The 22,073-nt window shown below is 42.8% G+C and overlaps 2 protein-coding genes across 2 annotated transcripts; both read right to left on the minus strand.

Moving 5' to 3' along the window:
* Positions 1–1,209: 1,209 nt before the first annotated feature.
* On the minus strand, positions 1,210–6,831 carry LOC109908950 (14-3-3 protein epsilon). The gene is made up of 6 exons (XM_020507767.2): positions 6,551–6,831; positions 5,190–5,389; positions 4,824–4,930; positions 4,266–4,472; positions 3,985–4,121; positions 1,210–2,215 (listed from the first exon to the last, which is right to left on the minus strand). Exons 1-6 carry the CDS (start codon positions 6,612–6,614, stop codon positions 2,163–2,165), a joined length of 768 nt encoding a protein of 255 aa, XP_020363356.1. The 5' UTR covers positions 6,615–6,831; the 3' UTR covers positions 1,210–2,162.
* On the minus strand, positions 1,210–15,583 carry LOC109908949 (adapter molecule crk-like). The gene is made up of 8 exons (XM_031796013.1): positions 15,038–15,583; positions 14,149–14,711; positions 12,506–12,634; positions 5,190–5,389; positions 4,824–4,930; positions 4,266–4,472; positions 3,985–4,121; positions 1,210–2,215 (listed from the first exon to the last, which is right to left on the minus strand). The coding sequence occupies exons 1-4, from the start codon at positions 15,255–15,257 to the stop codon at positions 5,372–5,374; spliced, it is 930 nt and encodes a 309-aa protein (XP_031651873.1). The 5' UTR covers positions 15,258–15,583; the 3' UTR covers positions 1,210–2,215; positions 3,985–4,121; positions 4,266–4,472; positions 4,824–4,930; positions 5,190–5,371.
* Positions 15,584–22,073: the final 6,490 nt, after the last annotated feature.

A 22,073-nucleotide genomic window follows, 5' to 3' on the forward strand; every position in this document is an offset into this window, starting at 1 on the left:
CATTCAGAGACTTTTCCTGAAGCTACTTCTGTGTTGTCTGGGCTGTGTGCTTAGGGTTGTTGTCCTATTGGAAGATGAACCTTCGCCCCAGTCGGAGGTCCTGAGCAGGTTTTCATTAAGGATCTGTCTACACTTTGCTCCGTTCATCCCTGTTGCTGAAAAACATTCCCACATCATGATGCTGCCACCACCATGCTTCACTGTAGGGATGGTGCAAGGTTTCCTCCAGACATGATGCTTGGCATTCATCAATGTAAATCTGTGTCACACTGCTTTGCTTTATCTTGGTCAGGTCGCAGTTGTAAATGACTTGTTCTCAACTGGCCTACCTAAAGGTAGAAAAATTACATGTAAAAAAATTCAGGCAATGGGTTCAATCTTGTTCTCATGGTCTGAGTCTTTAGGTGCCTTCCGTCTGGCCACTCTACCATAAAGGCCTCGACACAATCCTGTCTCGGCGCTCTACAGACAATTCCTTCGACCTCGTGGCTTGGTTTTTACTCCGACATGCACTGTCAACTGTGGGACCTTATATAGACAGGTGTGTGCCTTTCCAAATCATGTCCAATCAATTCAATTTACCACAGGTGTAAATAAGTTATTTCTGGTTGTTTCTTTAAAAAAATTATACATTTGCAAAAATGTCTTAAAACCCATTTTCTTTGTCATTATGGGGTATTGTGTGTAGATTGATGAGGAAAACAATGTATTTAATCAATTTCAGAATAAGGCTGTAAGGTAACAAAATGTGGAAAATAATCAAGGGGTCTAAATACAAATGCACTGCATTAACCTGCCATACCTGCTTAACTGGTATACAAGTATAACACGATGTATATGACAACTGCTAGTAAATCAATGCAATCCATCATTACAAAATGTTTTACCTTTCAATAGAAAGCTCTGATGAGAGATTTGGTGTAGGGGGCCAACCAACCATGAGCCCTGTGGGTGGTGAGTAGACTAGGGCTTTATCTCCAACCTTCCACCAGTGTTTCTCAAATGACAGGGACTTAACATGACCCACCGTAAATAAATGGGCATACAGCCAACAGGCAAGCTTCCATTTTGTGAGTCATTTCTAACTACGTTTAAAAATAAACAAACACTCAATACCATGGCTTTACTCCGATGCTTTTTCAAAAGCCCCCCAAAAAAATCAAGAAGCATGAATTCATCGTTTGATGTAATCAACACCAGACATTTCAGTATGTTTAATTTAGATTGTTTAATGTTAATTCCATGCTGTGTTTCAGTAAGAACAATACAGATTGTGGCTCCAGTCAGATATCCAGTAGTACAAATTAGCTGTAAGTTACACATAATGAAGCTGAAAGAAAAGGAAAACATTGAGCTATATAAAAGGAGGGGAAAGAGGCAGAAAATTAATGAACTCATGCAGGCTTGAAATCATCTATTTAGAACCCTGTCATCTTGCAACAGAAGCCAGTCGAGAACTGTCTGTTAACGCATGGCTTCCTCTGATTTTTACGGCTACCAGCCCTCATCTGAAATCAGCAAGTATTCGCAATACAGTATTTTAGCACAACATACAATCCAAAACATCACAATAGAATCACTATGGTGTAAAAGTTAAGCATTTTGCTCCACGTGGATATCAAGAATTTTGCCAACTTCCTCTGATAAACTAGGTTCACGAAAGAGGACTTTGTTTAGACTTGTCCTTAAAAAGGATTAATGATTTGCATCTCTCACTAACAGAAATAGTACAGCTCCCACAACTAATAGACATATCAGTAATAAAAGTTAATTTCTGTAATTACATTAAGAAAAAAAAAATCTCAAAATACATCCAGCAACTGATAAAATATTGAGGAAAGATCATAAACAAAACTAAATTAAAACAATACAATAATGAAAACAAAGATTTTTTTCAGAACCGCGTGTACCGAGAAAAATAAAAATAAACCAGGGACTCTTTGCCTTTCCAAAATTGTATTTATTGTCTCAATTAAGTGGTATTTATATTTGAATTGAATTAAAGGGCAAAAAAACAAAACCAAAAACAATAATAACAATGACTGATTATTTCTAAGACCATGTGGTCAGAGAGCTGCTGAGAGCCGCGGTCACTTGGGCGTGGCGGCCACAGTTTGTGTGTGGGGGTGGGGTGGGTGGGGTCTCAGGTTGGCTGTAATGTCTCACTGGGGCTCATCCTCCACATCTTGCAGCGCCTCTTTGTTCTGTTCTTCACCTGCTTGAAAACAAGAGAAATGGACAGTGAGGCCTGGGCTTTCAGGTTATGTACACCAGAGACAATCATCAATCTAGGTGATCAGACTCAGTGGCCAAACATCAAACATATTGAGATGCTGTGAAAGTATTGCATTATTCCTGTGCACGTTTTAACCTACAATCTCCAAAGTTACAGGTGGACAGGCCGAAGTGAGCCCAGCAGTGGTTTCATTCAGTGTGTCAAACATCTTAGCACATGCAGTGAAACGTCAACCACCATTTACAACCTTGTAGGCCATATCAAAAGTACTGCAGCGCTTCAATCAAATAAAGACAACTCTTATAGTAATTAAATAGCTATAAAATGAAACGTCCTATATAGGCCCTACTTGACGACAACCTGACAGATGACTTCCGTTTACAATTGAGAAGCGTTTGATTTGTCAATTTCCCCATAGTCTACTCATTCCATGATTTATAAGCCATCTAGCGAACACTGTGACATCCAATCTTTAAATCCCTCGACAGATCTGCCCAAGACTCACCTGCACCCCGGTATTCTATTCCAACACAAGCCACTATTGTACTGGCATTCCGTCGTTAGTGAGACAGTTGTCTAGTTGTGTCATGCTACAGGACGCCAGGCAGACAGAATGACAGAGCAGAGCGATTATGGGACTGGATGTAGATGTATGTCACCCAGTCAAAGACAGACAGGATATCCCACACAGCCTCAACAATTGGTGCCATGCTGTTAAGTCCTCCAGTCCCCACAATACACGGCTCTGACAATAGCTACGGAGATCAAGCACTGTACGTCAACGGATCAGGCAGGCGACTACAGAGCGCCAGACTCTACACACAAACCCATGTTCTAACTTGGTGAGACACCTCGCAGCCCCACAGAGAAAGATAGTTACCGTGTTACCTACAGAGCTGTCCTTTACTGGACCTAAAATGGTTCCAGCTGAAAGACGATACTCGCTCACCAGTATAAAAAACAAAACAATGAATCGGTCAGCTGTCCAAGACATGTGGAAATCATAAGAAAAAGACATTTGCTCCAGGTTACCTTCAAACTAAATGCATTACTGATACACGGGGGCAAAAAAAAAAATCACTATGTAGAAAGACAGATTCATAAGACACGCAGTGTGTGAACATACAACTTTCCCAGTGACACAAACCAAATGGGTGAGCGGCATTGCAGTGAGTTAGTAGTGAAGGGGGACAGAACAAACGATTCAAACCAAGGGAAGGGCAGAAAACACTTACAAAGTACAGATTATGGGAAATGAACAGCTGTTTTGCTCCTTTAGGACTCTACACAGATAGGAGAGAGGAGAGATGAGTTGGACATTAAGATGAAGGTTAAAGAAGCTACAGCTCTAGAGGGCAGAGAGGGGACCTCTAAGCAATGCAGAAGGAAGTGAAAGGTTGAAAGGCACAAGGTTGGGTTAGAGACGGATGGAGACGTTAAGAGTGTGTGTAATGATCCACGTCAGCAGCTCTGAAAAGAGCCAAATTACCAACAGCACACACCTATAGGAAACACAGTGCTACTCTTTTCTGGCAGGATAGCATCCGTTCACAAACGTTGTAATGGGCATACAAACAACAACAAAAAAGCAGAGGCAAACTGCTGTAATATTGTAAATATACCTCAGACTGGAAGAAATGAAGGAATTGAGCATGTCCCCTCAAACAGCAATTTCCCCATTAATAACATTACCAACTTCCTCCATGCATTGGAAAAATCCAGGTGGGTGAGCTCTCACTCACGCTTACCATCTCCCTGCATGTCTGAAGTCCATAGTGTCAGGTTGTCACGTAACAACTGCATGATTAGTGTGGAGTCCTTGTAGCTTTCTTCGCTCAGCGTGTCCAGCTCTGCGATGGCATCATCGAACGCAGCCTTCGCCAACCTGCAGTACAAAACACTGGTCTTATGTCGCACTCGTGTCAAGGAAATAAGTCACCTTACTGAATCGTTTGAGCACACGTGATCAACAGCCTAATTAGAGCTCTAAATTAGAAGTCTATCGAGGAGATCGGTGCGAGGTACTTGCCTGCACGCGCGGTCGGGTGAATTGAGGATTTCATAGTAAAATACGGAGAAGTTAAGAGCGAGGCCTAGGCGAATGGGGTGTGTCGGTGGCAGTTCGATCATGGCGATGTCGCTAGCAGCTTTGTAGGCAACCAAACTGTTCTCCGCAGCCTCCTTCCGGTCGTTCCCGGTAGCAAACTCAGCCAGATACCTGTGGTAATCGCCTTTCCTGAGGGAAGAGCAAGACAGAAGAATCAGTGGGCCAACATGGTGTAAAAGACAAAGGCTGCGTGAAAACATGGGTCCATGTGAAAAACAACTGTTCCCAACTCAGGGCCGTGACAACCTAAAGCATCTAGGGGATAGGTCCGATTCAATGATCAACGAATGGAGTAAATGTTAGAAAAGCAGGAATTCCTGATTTAGCAGGAAGAACCACAATCCCTGTTCTATGGTTTATTCTAGAGCCATTAGATTTGTGGAATACTGTTTTAATCTGGTTGTTTAAAAAACTGCAATAACCATCTATCAAGCATCTATTCCCAAACAACAAATCGACAACAAAAGCAGTGGCTCGTACATTTTGTAGTAGAAGACCTTGGACTCTCCCGTGTTAGCAGCTGGAATAAGGTGCTTGTCCAGTACATCAAGAATGTCATTACAGATCGACTTCAGCTCGTTCTCAACCTGCAGGAGAGAGAAAAAAATAACTCAATGAATGACCAGCCACTGACACAATGTTAGGCACAACACACAGCAATACACAAATGGTATAATTCAGGTGAATTAGCCTAAATGATTTTATAATGTTCAACATTTTCTCCAGTGGAAATGCTACCATATTGCTTTAAGAGGGCTGCAGCTCAAATGCCTCTCTCATCATGTCAGATCTCTCTCGCACTACACTAATGCACTCAGAATGACTCATCCTTCTGGGCTTACTCACCGTTTGCCTGTATTCCCGGATCATTTTCAATTTGTCTTCTCCGCCCTTGTTTTCTTCCCTTTGTTCAATACTGCTGATTATCCTCCATGATGCTCTCCTCGCCCCAATGACATTTTTGTAGGCCACTGAAAGTAGGTTTCGCTCCTCGACTGTTAGTTCCACATCCAACCCGGCCACTCTCTTCATGGACTCCACCATTTCTGTGGGGAGCAGAGAGGAAGTCATAAGTAATTGGTGCTGAAAGATCAGATCCAATGTAAAACTAGGGGACAACATTTGATGACTTCACATTAGACCTTATGCTGAAGTTACAGATTATAATTTCTGTATTCACAACGCATCTCAGAGTAGGTGTGCTAATCAATTTTGCCTAATCGACAGGTGAGACCTGATCCTAGCTCGGCATGCCTACTCTGATGTGCTTTATGAACACAGGTTCTGGATAATACAATCTTGGGAGGTAGCATCTGCTGCAAAATGTAGGCTTACATTTTGCATGAACATACACCCAGTGACAAGGTACATAATCATACCTTTAAGAAACCGGTAGTTACGTCAATGTCAAGAATGAAAGCCGCACGTCTGAAGAATCGCGTTTGATTTGGGGGTGAAATGAAGCTGGTTTTTATTTCGGGGCAAATCAAAGTTGCATGTGGCCATGATTCCGTAATCTGACCGACATGATCATGCCTTGTAATCACACATCTAAAAACAGCTTCATGCCAATTGACAGACATGTTCTCTCACTAACTGAACTACGTCAAAATTGCTTATCATTGGGGCGTCGGTTTTATTTAAGGTCAGCCGTCGATACGTCACACCCAGATAGCAGGCTATAACGTTGGACCACGAGAATGTTCGCAAACGTGGGTATTTGGCTGGCCAACAGATGTACATAGTGATCTCATGTTATATTATAGCTAGTAATGTATCATAAACTTAAATTGGCTGACATTGTTCGGGACCCCACATAGGTCCTGTAGCACAGCTAACGTTAGTTTGCTAACGCGCTAGCTACACCCCCCCCCCCCCACCACTTGCTTACTAGCTACCTAGCTCTCGCACCATCGATAATCCGCCATTTTGTATTCTCTTTAAATTATCCATATCTTTGAACAAATCTGGACAGTTGAGTAGCTATCGTATTGGCTAATTAATGCTAGTAACACGGCTCCCTAGTTAAGCCAATGAGTTAGCTCAGGCTAACTAGCTAGCTAACGTTAGCGCACTGACATCACCATCCTCGCCCCTGCAAGAGGGAGGAGGGTGAGTGCTATGTTGGAAGCTACTACCGTTAGCTAGCTGGGGGGAGACAACGGCAAACATGTCCCTCCATCGAATAATACAATTGTATATCTTACCGTCATATCTTTCCGCCTGCTCGGCGAGTTTTGCCTGATATACTAAATCGTCCCGGTCGCCCATTTTGTTGCGAGTGGCGAAGTTTAGTTTAAACTGACAAATTGATAAAAATGCTCGACAGTTGCTGCTACTAGGTCAATCTGTCGGCGGGTCCTGTGAAATCAACGGATAGATCAGTGGCGTTTCCACCCCACCGGTTGTACTGGAGTAAAAAAAAAAAAATGGCGAAAATCTCAATCCGGGAACCTATCACCCCCCCACTGAGGATCACCCCTTCCTCATAAAACCCCCTCCCATTCTTGCAGGGCATGGCAACCAGTGTCTCGGGATTCCAAACATTTACACCCACATTATTATTATCATGGTGAGCATTATCACACACACACACACAAAATGTAAGCTGATAAGGCTTCTTTTACAGATGTTCTTATCAAGAACATCTGTAAAATGGTATGGAATCAGCTTGATTCTTTTTTGGTATTTGCAGTGGTATTGTTAACAAACACGCCCCTATGAAGAAAATTAGAATTAAAAACAGGTTCAGCCCCTGGTTTGACAGTGATCTTACAAGAGTTACTCCACCTCAAAAATTGCATTTGTTGAAAAGCTCGGCACACGCATACTCAAGCTGACTGGCTATCGTTCAGGCAAATGAGAAATAAGTGCACTCAGGCTATCCGGAAGGCCAAAGTTAGTTACTTTAAGGTGCAGGTCTCTCTCTCTCTCTCTCTCTCTCTGTGGGTCTAACCCCAAGAAGTTCTGGAAAACAGTTAAAGACCCAGAGAATAAACTCTCCTCCTCACAGCTGCCCATGTCCCTTAATGTTGATGATGTGGTTGTTACTGACAAGAAGTACATGGCTGAGCTCTTTAATCACCAATGCATTAAGTCAGGATTCCTATTTGACTCTGCCTCTTTGCCCGTCCAACATTTCCTCATCTTCCAACCCTTCTAATGCGACTATCCCGATGCTTCTCCTTTTCCCCCTGCACCGCTACAAAGTTACTCCCTGCAGGCAGTCACTGAGTCCGAAGCGCTAAAGGAGCTCCTTAAACTTGACCCCCAAAAAAACATCTGGGTCAGATAGTTTAGACCCTTGCTTCTTTAAGGTTGCTGCCCCTATCATCACCAAGCTTATCGCCAACCTTTTTAACCTGTCTCTCCTTTCTGGGGAGGTTCCCATTGCTTGTAAGGCAGCCACAGTTCGTCCTTTATTTAAAAGGGGAGATCAAGATGATCCTAACTGTTATAGGCCCATTTCTATTTTGCCCCGTTAATCAAAAGTGTTGGAAAAACATGTCAATAATCAACTGACCTACTTTCTTGATGTCTATAGTATTCTCTCGGGTATGCAATCTGGTTTCTGCTCAGGTTATGGATGTGTCACCGCAACCTTAAAGGTCCTCAATGATGTCACCATTGCCCTGGATTCTAAGCAATATTGTGCTGCTATTTTTATTGACTTGGCCAAAGCTTTTGATACGGTAGACCATTCCATTCTTGTGGGCCAGCTAAGGAGTATTGGTGTCTCTGAGGGGTCTTTGGCCAGGTTTGCTAACTACCTCTCTTAAAGAGTGCAGTGTATAAATAAAGTCAGAAAATCTGCTGCCTCAGCCTGTCACCAAGGGAATACACCTAGGCTCAATCCTAGACCCCAAGCTCTTCTCAGTTTATATCAACATAGATCAGGCAGCAGGAACTCACTCATCCATTTATATGCAGATGATAGTCTTATACTCAGCCGATCCCTCCCTGGATTTCAAGTTAAATGCTCTACAAACCTTTCTTAGTGTCCAAAAAGCTTTCTCTACCCTTAACCTGGTTCTGAACACCTCCAAAACAAAGGTCATGTGGTTTGGTAAGAAGAATGCCCCCTCTCCCCACAGTTGTGATTACTACCTCTGAGGGTTTAGAGCTTGAGGTAGTCACCTCATACAAGTACTTGGGAGTATGGCTAGAAGGTACACTGTCCTTCTCTCAGCACACATCAAAGCTGCAGGCTAAGGTTAAATCTAGACTTGGCTTCCTCTTATTGTAATCTCTCCTCTTTCACCCCAGCTGCCAAACTAACCCTGATTCAGATGTCCATCCTACCCATGCTATATTACGGAATCATAATTTATAGATTGGCAGGTAAGGGTGCTCTCGAGCGGCTAGATGTTCTTTACCATTCAGCCATCAGATTTACCACCAATGCTCCTTATAGGACACATCACTGCACTCTATTCTCCTCTGTAAACTGGTCATCTCTGTATACCCGTTGCAAGACACTGGTTGATGCTTATTTATCAAACCATCTTAGTAGGCCTCACTCCCCCCCTATCTGAGATGCCTACTGTAGCACTCATCCTCAACAAACACCCATTCTGCCAGTCACATTCTGTTAAAGGTCCCCAAAGCACACACATCCCTGAGTCGCTCCTTTTTCAGTTCGCTGCAACAAAAACACTCAAACTGGACAGTTTCTCAATCTCTTCATTCAAAGACTCAATCATGGACACTTACTGACAGTTGTGGCTGCTTTGTGTGATGTATTGTCTCTACCTTCTTGACCTTTCTGCTGTTGATTGTGCCCAATAATGTTTGTACCATGCTTTGTGCTGCTACCATGTTATGTTGTGTTGCTACCATGCTTTGTCGTCATGTGTTGCTGCCTTGCTTTGTTGTCGCCTTAGGTCTCTCTTTATGTAGTGTTTGTTGACTCGTTGTGATGTGTTTTGTCCTATATTTCTTAATCCCAGGCCCCTGTCCCCACAGGAGGCCTTTTGGTAGGTCGTCATTGTAAATAAGATTTTATTCTTAACTGACTTGCCTAGTTAAATAAAAAAAAATTAAAAACACATGAAACAGGCTGGCTGTGACATCTTTAACAAGTCTGGGACCAAGTTTTAGTAGAAAGGTCTGTAATAATAATAATCAGCTGTCTGGATATTAAAATACAAATAAACACACGAGTAGGGCAACTGGCTTTTTGTAAGTCTATGTTATGCATGACAAGTGAGCCAAATTATGAAAAAAGGCAGTGCAGTTTGATCTCATCAATTTATGACAATCAACAAGATTGCTAGGGTACAGTATTTTCATTTGCCAATCCTTTGACTTTATTTACTATGTATATCTTAACACATTACATGCTACAGAAAATAAAAATTGAATTTCAATTGTCTTAAAAGAATATATAGTGTTATAATACAATTCGCGGTTGCCAACCAAGCCCCATTATGAAAGGTAATGACTTACACAGGGTTACAAAAATACAATACTTTAGAATATTTATAGGCATTAAAATAAGAGCAGATTACATAAGCAACAGGCATGCACTGAGAAAATGAATGGAAAACGCAGACATGATTGAACAAATGTTAATACTGGAGTAGCTGATTACAAAAGGAACTAACTGTAATCACTTACATTACCAGCAAAAATATTGTAACCATCTTACAACTAGTCTTGAAAAACTAGATTGCTTCTTGGATTACTTTGAAATTCAGAAAGGGTGTTGGCGAAAAAAAACATGACACCTTTCTGTTTTCTCAATGACATTAAAATCAGCATTGAAAAAAAGGCGCAAGTTTACGGTTGTTCCACCTGAGTGAGTTTGACCACAAGTCAGAGACCATTATGACGGCACACCAAATGCATTCGACGGTTCCTTTTTATCTGCTTCTAATGCTTATAAATGGGAAAGTACTCAAAAAGTAACTGAAAGTAATCAGATCATGTTACTGAGTTTGAGTCATCCAAAAGATATTACTGACTACAATTTGACAGGTAACTAGTAACATCTAGAAAGTAACCTACCCAACCCTGCCCATAAACATAGATTGTGGCATTAATTGGCAAAACAACAATTCCACAGAGAAATGGTACAAGTTTTTGGGCAATGGGAAAATCCCTTTTGTTTGCGGACAATCCAATCGTTAAAAGGTTATATATTCTATTCATCTGGACTATGCAACATCAACTAGCCAGAACCTACATCTAAGGCCAGCACCCAGTGTATTTTTGATGAGGTACTACATCATTGGAGTTGAACTCGTATTACCATAATCATTTCTGTACACTTCACACCCTGATAATGCTTTTAGATTTTTCACAGCTGCTTTTTGGGGGGGCTAAATTACCTTCATTATATATTTTTAAAAGCCACAGACAATGAACATAGCAGAAATTACATATTGGCACAATAAAGGCAAGAAAAGGGAGGGGTCAGACTTGATAGGTAATTGTAAAAAAAAAAAAAAAAAAGATAGCTTGAAGTGCATTCTGAAAAAACCAAAACACATTTCACCGATAGCAACCTCAACACAGACTACTGTATTGATCAACACGGGCTAAGGCTCAGACGCAGCCTAGCACTTAGGTTCTTCCAGAACCTCTCTGCCTAATGCTGTTGCAGTGCACCCTAGTGGCCAGTTCTACAGAGGACAAGGTCACCCCCTTCTCAATTCACCACCTCCTAAATCTGTGGGAAAGCACTCTAGGAGGTGAAGTTATCCAAGTGAATGTCAGGGGCACATTCAGTGGGGTGCAAAGTGTAAGAACGGTCCGATATAGGTTTAATTCATAGTGGACCAGAGATACTCATCTGCTGTGCACAGTAAACTCCTTTACATCTAACATTTGTGATGCTGTGCCAGGGTGCAAACGTTGTCCTATTTCTACATAATAGAGACGGAAAGATTGTCATGTGTCAACAGGTGGAATTAACTGTGATCTCTTATCAACAGAGAACACCTACTCAAAAGTTGACAATCTTAACAATAGTATGGTGGTTTGTGGATACACGCAAATTAAGTAGTTTTTTTTGCTCGCTCTATTACACTAATTAACACGGACAGACATCAATTCTCAAAATATAGTGGATGGCTGGAATCTAGAACAGAAAAGTGAGAACGGTCCGTGTCAATGACCTGCCTTGACCTCGTAACCAACGTGTACAGGAGGACAAGTAGATGCTACCGTAATCAGTTTTGAATCTTGCAAGGAGAAAGCCAAGTCATACTAATATTGAGCATTAACGCATATGAAAATGTTGTTTTAACAGTCTATATTTGGCTATGGTATTATATGGTATGGCAGGTCATATGCGCGACCCTGGCTGATCATACACAAATAGGCATCTCCACTGTCAAGAACAAGGTGAAAAGTTAAGTGTAGAAAATATGTATAAAAAAACTAAAACAATTGTTTCAGTGATTCGGAGTGGGAGTGGAGCAGACAAAAACACAGACAAGCAATGTAGGACAGAAACAAATAACAAGAGATTTAGCGCAGACAACATAGCTGACACATTTGATGAGATCTCTGCAATAGTGGTGGACTGGCAATGTTACTTCTCAGAAAAACAACGCAGAAAAATAAAACAAAAACACGATTTTAGCATGTAATGGTCATCAACAATTTCATAATGATATGTTCTTTTTTTCTTTCTTACAAAAGACTACTAGTTACTTGGTCGTGGATTTGTAGCGAGGATGATAGTTTTGGGTACAATGTAGTGTTAACCTAACGGCTCACCTTGACAGTCAGAGAAAGTGTTTCTCCGTGGGTCTCTGTGTGTACGATTCCAGTCCAAGAGAGCATTTCTACCTTGCTTTCCCTCTCCCTGAATAGCTGTCCACACACTCCCCCTCTTCCTCTTGGTAACACATAGTCACTGTCCTCATCCCCATCAGACAAGGCCTGAGTCTTTCTTTAGAAGGGGTATATGTGGGTGTTTTGATAGAGCTGGCCATGGTGCTGAAGTGGTATAAATACTGGTGTTGTGAGTGAAGATGACACAGCGTAATGATTATCTTAACGGGACCAACTGAGGAACAGGAAGTGGCCATGAGGAGGCTGCTGATTGGCACAGGGGCGATGGTGGCAGGAGAGGGAGTGAGTGTGTGTATTTAAGGGCAGGGTAAGGGATGGGAGGAGCCCAAGGAGCCCAGTGTCCACTCTCAGCTCACCTCGTCCTCGGGGTTATTATGGTCCAGCAGCTTAACGTGGGTGAAGGGGAAGTGGCCGCGCTTGCCCTTGCACTCGCCCTCCCACTGGCCGTTCACGTTGATCTTTGTCACCTTCACCATGTCGCCCACCTGTTGGAGGAGAAGGACTCGTCAAACAGACAGACCTGGGTCATGTTCATTACGGCACGCAACGGGAAAACACTTCAAAACGATTTTCAACGGAACACAAAAATGAGCCTTTCTGACTAGACGAGTCCAGGGAGACGCTCGCCGTTTCAGTCCGCTTGGTGCCCAACGAACACCGTGTTCACCCTGTAATGACCTTGTTGCAGTAGTTGCAGCAAGATAGCCATTTGTGAAACTTTGTATCGCAGCAGTTCATTTTGCCTCGCAAACACAAACCAGTACTGCAGAGGTCCATTTGCTGGTTCACCCTGTCGGCCTCTTCATTACATTCTTCTAAAGAGAGTGAAGTACTCTCATCGACTAAGATGTGACCAGGAAGTGTGTGCGGGGGGCTAATCATTAAACCTATATACCTCCTGAGTCATACCACTGGCAAACACCTTCATGGAGGGTAAATATCCTGTTGGTGATTATCGGAGCGCAGTGCTGACGGACTCTCGGGTGAATAGAAAATCTAAACTCTCTGGGACCCAAAAGTATATAAAAGTTCGGCAAAAAGTCTTTGACATTACTTTTTGTATTTCAAAAGACAAGAGGCAAAACAGACTACTTCCACCCGGTAGCTGATTCCTTCAAGACAGAAAGTGAACATCATGCATCTGTTTCACTGTCCCTTCTTCCCTCTCTCCAAGCAGGTAAAAAAAGAGGCGAGACGGGAGCAGCTGAGACTGCTGGCTTGTCGCCCAGAGGCCGCTCTGGCTCAGAGTAATGTCATTAGAGAAATTAAAGGAAATGTTCCTCTACACAAAGTATTTCCTTCCCACAACGATCTCCACTTTGGAAGCCCTCTTTCCCCTTCCGGACAGTTCGTTAAGACAGCCAGGGAGGGAGCCTCTGGCAGCTTTCTCTAATGAACTTCAGAGCAGTTGGCTATTGATTTCACTGACTGACCACCACTCCCCATAGACTGGTTCGTATTCATTAGGGCACACCCGTAGCAAAACGTTTTACAATGGAAAAATAAAACAAGCATTTGAAAGTCCCTCCCGGTTTTAGTCTGTCTTCTTCTGTTTGGTGACTAATGGACATGAACCAGACTAGCTTGTTTTAACAAGCCTAGCGACTGGGAAACGGAGGGGCATGCAACTGGTTAAGAAGCTGAGGAGGAAGTCACAGGCAACGAGTCACAGAGGCCACATACCAACGCCTTCCTTCCAGCAGTGAACGGAAATGGAAGACATAACTTGGAATGACCTACTGGGAGGGAACCTAGATTATGACTTTACAGAAGGCATAATAAAAAAAAAAGTGATTTGATTCCCTGGCCTCAATCTTGACATAATGCCAAAGGAAATCTATGTTTTACAATACCAATAATGATTAGCCTCATTGCACTGAAGGCTGTGGACCAAGGAAAATCCATGACAAAATGAAGAGGATCAAAGAATCTGACAGAGGGATGATGAATAAAGGGAAAGAGGAGATGAGAGAATGAGAGAGCACAGCTAGGTAGGTACCTCTAAGGCAAGGGCGGTCTTGTCGTAGGCATTGGGCACCCTCTTCTGGATGGCCCTGGCAAAGACGGGTCCGTTCTGCAGGTTGGGCAGAGGTGTGGGCTGGGCGTACTGGCTCGGGTCTAGCAGAGGAGGGCCCTGAACACTGGAGCCATCTACAGAGCCCACCCCACCGGGACCCCCTGCTCCAGGGCCCCCCGAGGTGGGAGAGGCCGGTCGGTACTTCTCCACGTAGGGCACAGGGATCATCCCGGCACGCCCCTCTAAATTCTGAGCATTCCACCACTGCTCCTCAGGCTTCTCCAGAACCCGCAGGATGTCGCCCTTTCTGAAAGGAAGGTCCTCATCGTCGTTGCCTGGGAAATCAAAGACGGCACGGACATACTCGTTCTCCAGCCGCTGCGGCGGGCCGCCACCACCTGCGCTGACCAAGAAAGAGTGTTTGGCCTTGTTGATGGGCTCTATCAGAGTGGTGGTGTCCAGGTAGTGGATCTTGTAGAACTCCAGCAGCGAGTGGAGGGCGTCAAACTCCTGGTCCCCTATGCGGAACTGTGGAGGCGCCTGGCCTGAGAGAGGAGGGTGGGGAAAGAGGGATGAGTAGAAAAGGAAAGAACAGAAACCATTTCACTGGCCAAAGGTATTAGGCCTTATTCATTGCCATGTGAATTACCACATTTATGACCCATAAAAGGCAGTTGACTAGATATTTGACGGTTAATCCAAACCTCACTGTTTGGTTGATTCACGTGTAGGAAGTTAATCTAAAGTTATGTTCCAAATAAAGCCAAATCAACGTAGAGTGTTCTTGCTGGATTCATCTTTTATCATTGAGTTGCATGCGGATACCCTGGGGGCTTCTTTATTCTGCAGCCCCAAAACATGTCTCTCTTACCTGCGCCAGACTGCCGGTTGTTGCTGATGCTGTTGATTATGTAATGCGAGACTTTGGAATTCTCTGAAACTGACAGCACGTAGTCGCCTGGACTTGTAATTGAGTCTCTCACCAAAAACACTCCGTGTCTCTGTCCTTGTAAAAGTGAAACTGCCTCCTGTCTACTTAATCTACCCCAGTACCAACTTGCACGGTCCTCTGCGTCAAAATTTCCGGCCATGACTCCCACTCCAAAGTCGAGGCTTCACGGGCCTTCCCTTTGCCTCCCCTTATCCTCAAACAGCATTCAACTCATACAAAAACTTTAGCGCGGAGAACACGTTTGGAAAATAGGCGACATTCGCAACTTGCTTATGCCCATCAATTTAAAATCCACAAGCCGGTCCTCGTACAAAACGTGTCTGATCGCCTGATTGAAATGATATGTCGATTATAACTTACCCAACCCAGTTGTAAAACAATACAATTTTGAATAAAACCTTGTAACTTGCCACAAGTAACTTCAAAAAATGAAATGGCGGATCCGGGGAAACAAAACTGACCCCATTAGCCGGATATGACGTTTATATAAATTACGTAGCAACGTGTCAGATGAGGGTGTCCATGTTGATAAGGTCAAACATTACTTTATTTTTGATAGGATATGAGATAATAATAATAACAGTTTATATATTAATTAATCCAACCCATGGATTATCTAACTTGTGGTCTATTTGATGGCCCATAAATCCAAAATATGATGTGCTTTAGGCCTGAAGGCCACTGATTTCGGCAATTATGCCCGAATACATTTATTTGTTACAGGTTTGTCAATTAAGAACAAATTCTTATTTCCAATGACGAGCTGTCAGGGAGCGGGTGCAGCACATATAACACAAGTAGGTAAAACAATATCATACAAACAACAGTCAAAATACACATAATGCACAGTCAGTAAAACAGTCAGTAAAACATTCAGCAATAGGCAGCATTTAAGAGGCAGGGGGGAAACACATGCAGTTATCAGTTAAAGCTGCAATATGTAACTTTTTGGGCGACCAAACCAAATTCACATAGAAATATGAGTTATAGATCTGGCAATCGAGTTGAAAGAAAGTCTAAGAAGCAGTAGATATGTTCTATGTGGCTGTTTCTATGCTTCATGTTCTGAGGTTTCATTTTTGCATCTTTTACTTTTGGTTTTGTACACCAGCTTTAAACAGCTGAAAATACAATATTTTTGGTTATAGAATACATATTTCACAGCGGTTTAGATGGTACAATGATTCTCTCCACTATACTTGGTTGTTTTGTCACATTAACTGAAATTTGGCAAACTATTAGAATTTTAGCAACCAGGAAAAGGCAGAGCGATTTCTGCATAGTGCACCTTTAAAATCTCAGACAGTTTGTTTTTAAAAGTACCAATGAACACAAAATAGCTTAGTTTCAGTGTTTTTTGAAGGATGGTCCAGACTCTAGCTGCGGAGAATTGAAAATCAGTTTCAACAAAGATACGAGGGACTTGAGGATTGCCAGGTTTATATAATTGCTGGATTTCAGGTTGCTGTTGGTGGTGGGGAGTCTTAGTTGTGAGCTGATATAAAGGGGGGTCTTGCCGAGTGGGGATTTGTATATGATTGTGAGGCAGTGGGTTTGACATCGTACATGTAGGGATGGCCAGTCAATGGATTAATACATCACAGTGATGGGTTTTGTTCAAACGGCCAGCTTCAGTAATCTGTTCTAGCACATTATACTGGTGTTTTTTGTTGTTGTCGGGCAGCTCAGCCCCCTTTCAGAAGGTCCGAAATGTATTTTAGTTCTTATTGGTCAAGGTCACGCCAATTATTATTATGTTAGCCTATCAGCAACCTAGATTCCCGGGACATTCAGTGCAAGACCCCAGCACTGACAGGGCAGATGTCAGACATGTTCTTTCCCTATCCTGACAAGCACTGCATTTTCCCTCCTGCTCTGATGTTTTATTGTGCGTGCAGCTAAACATCCATAATCTGTCAGTTTCAAGAGTGCTCAGACCTGTGTGTGTGTGTCTAAACCCAGCACCTACGGTTTCCCTCCTATTTGAATGGTACTTAGATTTGACAACCTACACATATTTTTCATGGTCCTTGGAGCCGAATCCAGTAACTCCTACAGCCCAAGGATGCCAGTTAACATACACAATCCTCCACGAGATGTGGTCTGTCCACGACGACCAGCTCACCTGCCACAATATCTTGATAATTACGAAGATGGCTACGAGTCAAGGCACAGACCACCACACACAACAGCACACCACTCCTCCTAGGGGGAACAGCTAGAGGGCTTTCTTGAGCACTTGAGATGGAATACATCCTGCAGTCCCCTTCAACGACTCATCACCGGTCCGATTCACCCGGCGGCTAATTCACCAGGTTCCCACCTTAGGCTAACCTCAACCAGAGATTGGCAAGATCAGCATCGAATCTAGACCAGAGATCACCGGGATCAGAATCGACCTGAGCGTGGACCGCTAGTGACGACTGGAAAGCTCACTGCGTTTACACAACCAGAATGACGAGACTGATGAGCTAATTGAAGCAGTAAGGAAAACGGAAGGTTCCTACAGACCACCTGACAACCATCGCCAGTACTTAATTGATGGACACTGCCAGTTGTCACCTGACTGTCACAGACAGTCCTTCAACAGTTGTCTCCTCTTACAACTGAAAGATGTCTCTGAGGGGGAGAACGAGGAGCTGTGCCACCAAGCTGCCCAAGAAGTTGATGACTTGGACCGGTGATGGAGCACCCCTCCACTGTGCTGATGGAGCACCCCTCCACTGTGCTCCAGCCGTTCAGATCCAGCCTGCTCAGTCCATGGTACTCAAGTTAGTAGTGGGGCCTACTATACCGGCTCCTGCCATGGAGCCACAGCTCGCCACTCCCACCACTGTGTTTCAACCAGCTCCTGTGTCTTAGGGAATTTTATAATCTGACTTCCCTATGTGGCCGTCTATGGAAATGGTCTTTCTGGGCCGGGCGTCAGTTTAACTGTAATACCGAAGCAAGTCTGTAGGAGAAGTCGAAACTGTGCTTCTAGACCGGAACTCTGGCCCCTTGGTCTCAATTGACTTTATTTCACTTGAAAGGTAGTTGAAATGCAGCAGTCATGGTAAAGAAACGAGAGTTGTCTTGGGGGGAGGTTTAATGTGTGTGTCTCTTGTGTGTGTCTGCACGTGGCAAGCAGCCTATGGTTTGTACATTCACTCTCCCAAAACAGTACACAGTCACCCTTCTAGATAACTTGAAATAGTCTCACCAGGTCTTGTGTCCTGAAGTCGCCTAGCCAACTTATTTTGCCAATTAGATTCAACCAGCTGGTGTGCAACCATGGTAAGGTTGGTTTGACGTTGGATAGCCTATCTCTGAGGCTAATTAGGCAACGTCAATATATTACAATGTGTAAATGGGACAATATTTTCAAGTTGCCCATCTTTTAGTTGTTTCATTAAATGCATTCAATATTTGTTTATGAATTTATACAATTTATGGTAGGTTTGAGGTTTTCTGTCATTGAAATTTGGAGGTGTTGGCATTTTAAAATAATTGACTGATAATCCTTAACTTGCCCCATAGGGATGTCATCAAATGTCAAACAAAGTTGACCATGTGCATTACGATTTGGTCGCATGCAGAGCTATAATAAATTACACTAGAAAGCATGTTTCTGGCTCATGTCGATGCCACACAGGACATTTTCAGAACAAGATGCTGCTTTCCAGAGGCAGTCGCTCTTTGTTTTCACTTTTATGATGTTTCCAAAAGTGACCACCAGATGTCAGTCTAATACCAGAGACCCAGAAGAGTGCCAAAAAAAATGTGTTTTCAATATAAATTTCTGGGCATCATTCCAATGGTATCATTAGAAAAATCTAAACTGGATCTGGTGTAGTTCAGTTGGAGCAATAGCTCCCTAGGAAGTGGCACTCACAAATTTCCCTTGAAGTACCTTCTTTAGGTTAACAGAAATCCTTTCCAACCACCTTTTCTTCCTCATTCCTCACAAAAAAAAGATTAAGAAGGCATTTGTGGTTTTCCTGAATATATGTCTTAGGCATCTGGGGTTTTCCTGACTTTGCATATCTGGACTGATGCGATGGAAACTAGCTACATTTATTGTGGCCACCTAGTGTGAGACGACCCAGATTGCCTGGCAAAACCCTGACTCTGGAGCACTGTGTTACATCTTCTGGACTCTGGATGGATCGTGCAGAGAATCATAGAACAACTGGTCTGCTAGGGGGTCAGCAGAGCAGCACCTGCGCCCCATCTGTGTGTCCACCTCCAACTCTGTTACCAACTCAATGCGTCTAAGTCTTTGTTTGTTCATTGTCTGTGCGAGTGGGAGAGACAGACTGCTCTAGTTATTGATCCAAGAAATAGCACTGGAACTCCATATATGGGAAAAATGCTAAGTTATTCTGGAAAAAACGTGCTTTGGGAGGAAATTTGGAGCTGAAGTCCAATGCAACATTCCAAAATATTTTCAGGCAGAGAATTGGGGATTATTTACTGCAGCTCACTGCTCAGGAATTTTATTCATAATCTGTTACAACATAATGAGACCAAGGAGAGGGGAAAGACTGATAGTATAATAAAGAAAACATGCAGAAAAAGAAGAAACAGATATGTTTACCAGAATACAGTATTTAAGGTTTTTATTTCATAGCATTGGCAAGACAGCAAGTCACTTGGATTTCATGGAAATACACAGAAGTTTCCTTTCCAATTCATCACCTAAACTGAGAGAGCAAGGAACAGAGAGACAGAGAGAGAGAGAGAGAGAGAGAGAGAGAGAGAGAGAGAGAGAGATGATACACTCAATATCATAATAGCGAAATTCAAGTACACACAAGTCTAGAAATTCCAGTACACACCTTTGGTTTATTTGTATTTTTTTAAATGTTTTAAACCCTGGCACATTTAGCTTGTTTTGATTTAATATTCCACTAATAATCATCCACTGGTTTGGGAGGGGAAATTGCAGTCCTGTGGGCAGTAACTGTGGACAGTTAGGAGAGAGTTGCCAGAGATTCCCAAACAAACAAACAAAGATTCCCAAACAAACAAGTATACACTACCGGTCAAAAGTTTTAGAACGTCTACTCATTCAAGGGTTTTTACTATTTTCTACATTGTAGAATAATAGTGAAGACATCACAACTATGAAATAACACATATGGAATCATGTAGTAACCAGAGAAAGTGTTAAACAATTTGTGGAATTTCCTTTCCTTCTTATTGCATTTGAGCCTATCAGTTGTGTTGTGACAAAGTAGGGGTGGTATACAGAAGATAGACTTTTTGGTAATTGACCAATTCCATATTATGGCAAGAACAGCTCAAAAAAGCAAAGAGAAACTACAGTCCATCATTACTTTAAGACATGAAAGTCAGTCGATACGGAAAATGTCAAGAAATGTGGAGGTTTCTTCAAGTGCAGTCGCAAAAACCATCAAGCGCTATGATGAAACTAGCTCTCATGAGGACCGCCACAGGAATGGAAGACCCAAAATCAAATCAAATTTGATTGGTCACATACACATGGTTAGCAGATGTTAATGTGACCGTGGCGAAATGCTTGTGCTTCTAGTTCCAACAGTGCAGTAATATCTAACAAGTAATTGAACAAATTCACAACGACTACCTTACACACACAAGTGTAAAGGGATGAATAAGAATATGTATGTATACATATATGGATGAGCGATGGCCGTGCGGTATAGGCAAGATGCAGTAGATGGTATAGAACAGTATATACATATGAGATGAGTAATGTAGGGTATGTAGACATTATTAAAGTGCCGTTATTTAATATGACTAGTGATACCTTTATACCTTTATTAAAGTGGCCAGAGATTTGAGTGTGTGTGTTGGCAGCAGCCTCTATATGTTAGTGATGGCTGTTTAACAGTCTGATGGCCTTGAGATAGAAGCTGTTTTTCAGTCTCTCGGTCCCAGCTTTGATGCACCTGTACTGACCTCGCCTTCTGGATGATAGCAGGGTGAACAGGCAGTGGCTCGGGTGTTTGTTGTCCTTGATGATCTCTTTTCGGCCTTCCTGTGACATCGGGTGCTATAGGTGTCCTGGAGGGCAGGTAGTTTGCCCCAGAGTGACCTCTGCTGCAGAGGATAAGTTCATTTGAGTTACCAGCCTCAGAAATTGCAGCCCAAATAAATGCTTCACAGAGTTCAAGTAACAGACACATCTCAACATCAACTGTTCAAAGGGGGCTGTGTGAATCCGGCCTTCATGGTCAAAAGGCTGCAAAGAAACCACTACTAAAGGACACCAATAATAAGAAGAGGTTTGCTTGGGCCAAGAATCGATCTATTTAGAATTCAAGGCACACTTTACCAGCATGGCTACCACAGCATTTTCCAGCGATACGCCATCCCGTCTGGTTTGGCCTTAGTGGGACTATCATTTGTTTTTCAACAGGACAATAACCAACACACCTCCAGGCTGTGTAATGGCTATTTTACCAAGAAGGAGAGTGTTGGAGTGCTGCATCAGATGACCTGGCCTCCACAATCCCCCAACTTCAACCAAATTGAGATGGTTTGGGATGAGTCGGTCCGCAGAGGGAAGGAAAAGCAGCCAAGAAGTGCTCAGCATATGTGGGAACTCCTTCAAGACTGTTGGAAGAGCATTCCAAGTGAACCTGGTTGAGAGAATGCCAAGAGTGTGCAAATATGTAATCATGGCAAAGGGTGACTATTTAAAGAATCTCAAATCTCAAATATATTTGGATTTGTTTAGCACTTTTTTTGGTTACTACATGATTCCATGTGTGTTATTTCATAGGTGTGATGCCTTCACTATTATTCTGCAATGTAGAAAATAGTCACAAAAAAAACAACAACAAAAACTTGAATGAGTAGGTGTTCTAAAAGTTTTTACCGGTAGTATACAAAGAAACTGCATTATCACATCTCCTCAGTATGACAGATAATATGTACTGAGTTCCAGAGAAACGTCTTCCAATTCTCATCACTGTTAGCAGTGTCT

The sequence above is a fragment of the Oncorhynchus kisutch genome, linkage group LG18 (genome assembly GCF_002021735.2).
Source record: "Oncorhynchus kisutch isolate 150728-3 linkage group LG18, Okis_V2, whole genome shotgun sequence".
In the NCBI taxonomy this organism is placed as follows: Eukaryota; Metazoa; Chordata; class Actinopteri; order Salmoniformes; family Salmonidae; genus Oncorhynchus; species Oncorhynchus kisutch.

Excerpts from the sequence above, each read along its gene's own strand:
- LOC109908950 (XM_020507767.2), bottom strand. The coding sequence starts at position 6,614 with ATGGGCGACCGGGACGATTTAGTATATCAGGCAAAACTCGCCGAGCAG. Across the intron at positions 5,390-6,550 it reads GCAGGCGGAAAGATATGACG|AAATGGTGGAGTCCATGAAG; the intron begins GTAAGATATACA and ends TGCTCCCCACAG. Across the intron at positions 4,122-4,265 it reads TCACCCGACCGCGCGTGCAG|GTTGGCGAAGGCTGCGTTCG; the intron begins GCAAGTACCTCG and ends TTTGTACTGCAG.
- LOC109908949 (XM_031796013.1), bottom strand. The coding sequence starts at position 15,257 with ATGGCCGGAAATTTTGACGCAGAGGACCGTGCAAGTTGGTACTGGGGT. Across the intron at positions 14,712-15,037 it reads CAACCGGCAGTCTGGCGCAG|GCCAGGCGCCTCCACAGTTC; the intron begins GTAAGAGAGACA and ends CTCCTCTCTCAG. Across the intron at positions 12,635-14,148 it reads AGACCGCCCTTGCCTTAGAG|GTGGGCGACATGGTGAAGGT; the intron begins GTACCTACCTAG and ends CTCCTCCAACAG.